The 3,159-nt window shown below is 38.1% G+C and overlaps 1 protein-coding gene across 1 annotated transcript; it reads right to left on the minus strand.

Annotated features, from left to right (window-relative positions):
- Positions 1–2,024: 2,024 nt before the first annotated feature.
- Positions 2,025–2,663, minus strand: LOC133779235 (uncharacterized). The gene has a single exon (XM_062219222.1). It carries the CDS (start codon positions 2,661–2,663, stop codon positions 2,025–2,027), a length of 639 nt encoding a protein of 212 aa, XP_062075206.1.
- Positions 2,664–3,159: the final 496 nt, after the last annotated feature.

Below are 3,159 nucleotides of genomic sequence, written 5' to 3' on the forward strand. Positions count from 1 at the left end.
GGGATCAAATCTACTAACTATTTTAGAAGGATTCGAGGTCCCGGGAGCGAGGTTTTAGACCATGAACCTTTTTTGATTTATTTTATTAATGGGATTTCATATTAGTTATGACTAGGTGACCGCTAAGGGACTTAAGGACTGATCATTTTCAAGGGTCGCTCTTTTATTATTTCACGCTCGAACCAGAGGTAAGAAAACTGCACCTAGTATGTGACATGCATGGTTATTGATCAGTTATGTTGAGTGCTCTATATATGGACATTGATTGCATTATAAATGCATAGCAGCTTTGCTTACTTGGGAATGGCACTGACTTATTAGTCAGGGAACGACATCGGTGTTTAGTATTGGTCGTGAAGTTGTGACTTATCAGTCAAGATCAGCGGTAGTACTGAGCATTGGTCGTATGGTATTGTCTTACGAGTCAAGAACGACATTAATGTGTTTAACGCAAGATGAAATGATTAGATCTAATCAATATGAGTATTAAATGCTTGACTGACCCTAAGGTCGAAGAAAACTAAAGCGTCGGTCTAGTCTAAAGGCTAGTTACTTAGAGTCAGGGCCAAAAGGCTCAGGTGATTGAAACGTCACATGGCTTAGGGTGCGGAGCCCCAAAGTATGACTCATTAGTCACATATCCAAAGTGTGACTCATTAGTCACTTATCCAGAGAGTGACTCATTAGTGACCTACCCCAGGAGTGACTCATTAGTCTCCTATTTGACTAGGGCTGCAAGCCCCAGAATGATTACATGATCATTTATTGTATTGTATACATGCAGTAATAAGTTTTCTTGCTGAGTCTTGGTTCACAGGTGCTATGTGGTGTAGGTAAAGGGAAAGAAAAGCTCACCCAACCTATAGTGGAAAGCTTAAGTGGCAATGTGTATATATGCGACTACTTGACCACCACGGCCAAAGTGTTTCTCAGAGGCACTAGGGTTTAACCCTATTTTTGCTACTTAGGTCGGCGGATTATATCTTTTGTATTGTAATAACCATTTTCGATTGTAAACACTTTTATGGACCCATGTACAGTGTAACACTTTTAATTAAAATATATCGATTCCTTTTTATTAAGATTTTTACCCTGGCTTGTTAATAACACCTAGATGCACGTTTATAACCTAATGATTTGTTTAGTGAGTTAAGCACTATTTAAAGTCCACAGTAACGGTATTGGAGTAACTAGGGCATTACACCAACTCTTTGGCATTTTCCGAACAGACTCCTTTAATATTTTTCCCAAAGTGAGTTTTTATCATGGTAAAAAAAATTGGAAATAACTAAAGCAATCTCAGATTTAGATTTTAACAAAAATAGCTAAGTATATCGAGAATGATCATCAACAATGGCAAGGAAGCATCTATATCCTTCTCTAGTTTCTTGAGTAAAAGAACCCCAAATATCTATGTGAATAAGGTCAAAAATGCATTCAGAAATGTTATTATTTAAAACAAAAGACAGTTTCCTTTGTCTAGCAAGGTGATAAACAATAAAAGGAGTATGATTTTTATTGAAAGTATGAAAAGATAACAAGTTGTCTCTAGAATTTATGATGTGCAAGGCTGGGTGTCTGAGTCTGGTATGCCATAAATTAGCAGTGATCGCAGTAGTATGGGCAATATCCATGATGTAGAGATTGTCAAGAAATTCATCCCTCCCAATCAAAGAATGGTAGAGATTGTCCTTAATAGTGCATTGATTTGAATAAAAAATGATAGTGCTATTTGATTCTTTACAGAGGGCACTAACAGATGTTAAATTTACAGAGAATGTTGGAATATAAAGGACATTATGTAATGTAAAAAATAGGGAAAGTTGAATAGTTCCAGCTTTGAGCACAGGGGCATGTAAGCCATTTGGCAAAGAAACAAATTTAGGGTAAATAGAGACATCAAAACAAAGAAACATACGAGAATTTTTGCATATATAGAGGCTAGTCCATGTATATGTTAACCAAGAATTAGAGTTATATACATTACATGAGACTTGACAGCTTGAACCATTCGAATTGGAAGATTAAGCTTGAAGTTGATTAGCCAAAAATGTCATAAGTTGTTGACATTGAGCTGGAGTGAATGGGGCACTTGGAGCAGGAGTTTCTGAGATATGAGATACACTGCCATTGTTGTTGTTCTTTGTTGTACCATCCTTGAATTTTGGTTTCCAACCAAGAGGGAAGTCATGGAGTTTATAACACTGGTCCTTGTTGTGATTATGGAGGCCAAAGTGAGTGCAAAGTAAGGGTTTCTTGGGGTAATTCTTGTTACCATTGACAGGAGCAGGTATAGGGATAGTCATGAAAGGTAGACCACATTGCTTATCTTCTTGAATAACCAAGGAGAAAGCTTTGTCGATGAGAGGAAGAGGATTCATCATCAAGATTTGAGCACGAACATGGGTGTAGGACTCATTCAGCCCCACGAGGAAGTGTAAGAGATAATCTTGGTGTTGGTAGTAAGAGGTTTCTTTGCTGCCACCATAAACACAAACTGTAATGGGTCTAAAATCACTAAGCTCTTCCCAGTGGGCTTTGAGATTAGTAAAATATGTAGTAACATCAAGCTCGCCTTTTTGAAGATTTGAAATAGATTGTTTGAGTTGGGAAACCTTAGGGCCATTGGTTTGGTGAAATATGTCATAGAGGTCTTGCCACATAGTAGACGCCCGATCATGGTATATGATGCAATTAGCAATATTATGAGAAATAAAATTGATAATCCAACTCATAACCATGGAATTGCATCGGGTCGAAGAGTTGTAATTTGGGTCATTAATGAGGGGTGTGGGTACGGTGCCAAGAACAAACAACATTTTTTTTTCGGCCACCAATGAGAGTTTGATGGATCGAAACCAATAATTATAGTTGTTTCTCCCTTGAAGAAGATTGGAAACGATGACTGCTCCTGGGTGATCATCATTAGAAAGAAAATAGGGTTTGATGGGTTTTAGGAGCAGGAATGATTAGCGTGAGGAACATCAACGACGGGATGAGCAGAGTCACCACGTGACGTGTGGGATTCTCCATAACAGTAGTCTCTGGGAGAGGTGTGGATCGGCCCGATCGAGTGCGAGGCATGATGGAAAAGAAGAGAAAGAAGAAGAAAAAAACAAGAAGAGAAAAGAAAGCTATTTCTCTAATACCATATTAGAA

Source organism: Humulus lupulus, chromosome 5 (assembly GCF_963169125.1).
Source record: "Humulus lupulus chromosome 5, drHumLupu1.1, whole genome shotgun sequence".
NCBI lineage: Eukaryota > Viridiplantae > Streptophyta > Magnoliopsida > Rosales > Cannabaceae > Humulus > Humulus lupulus.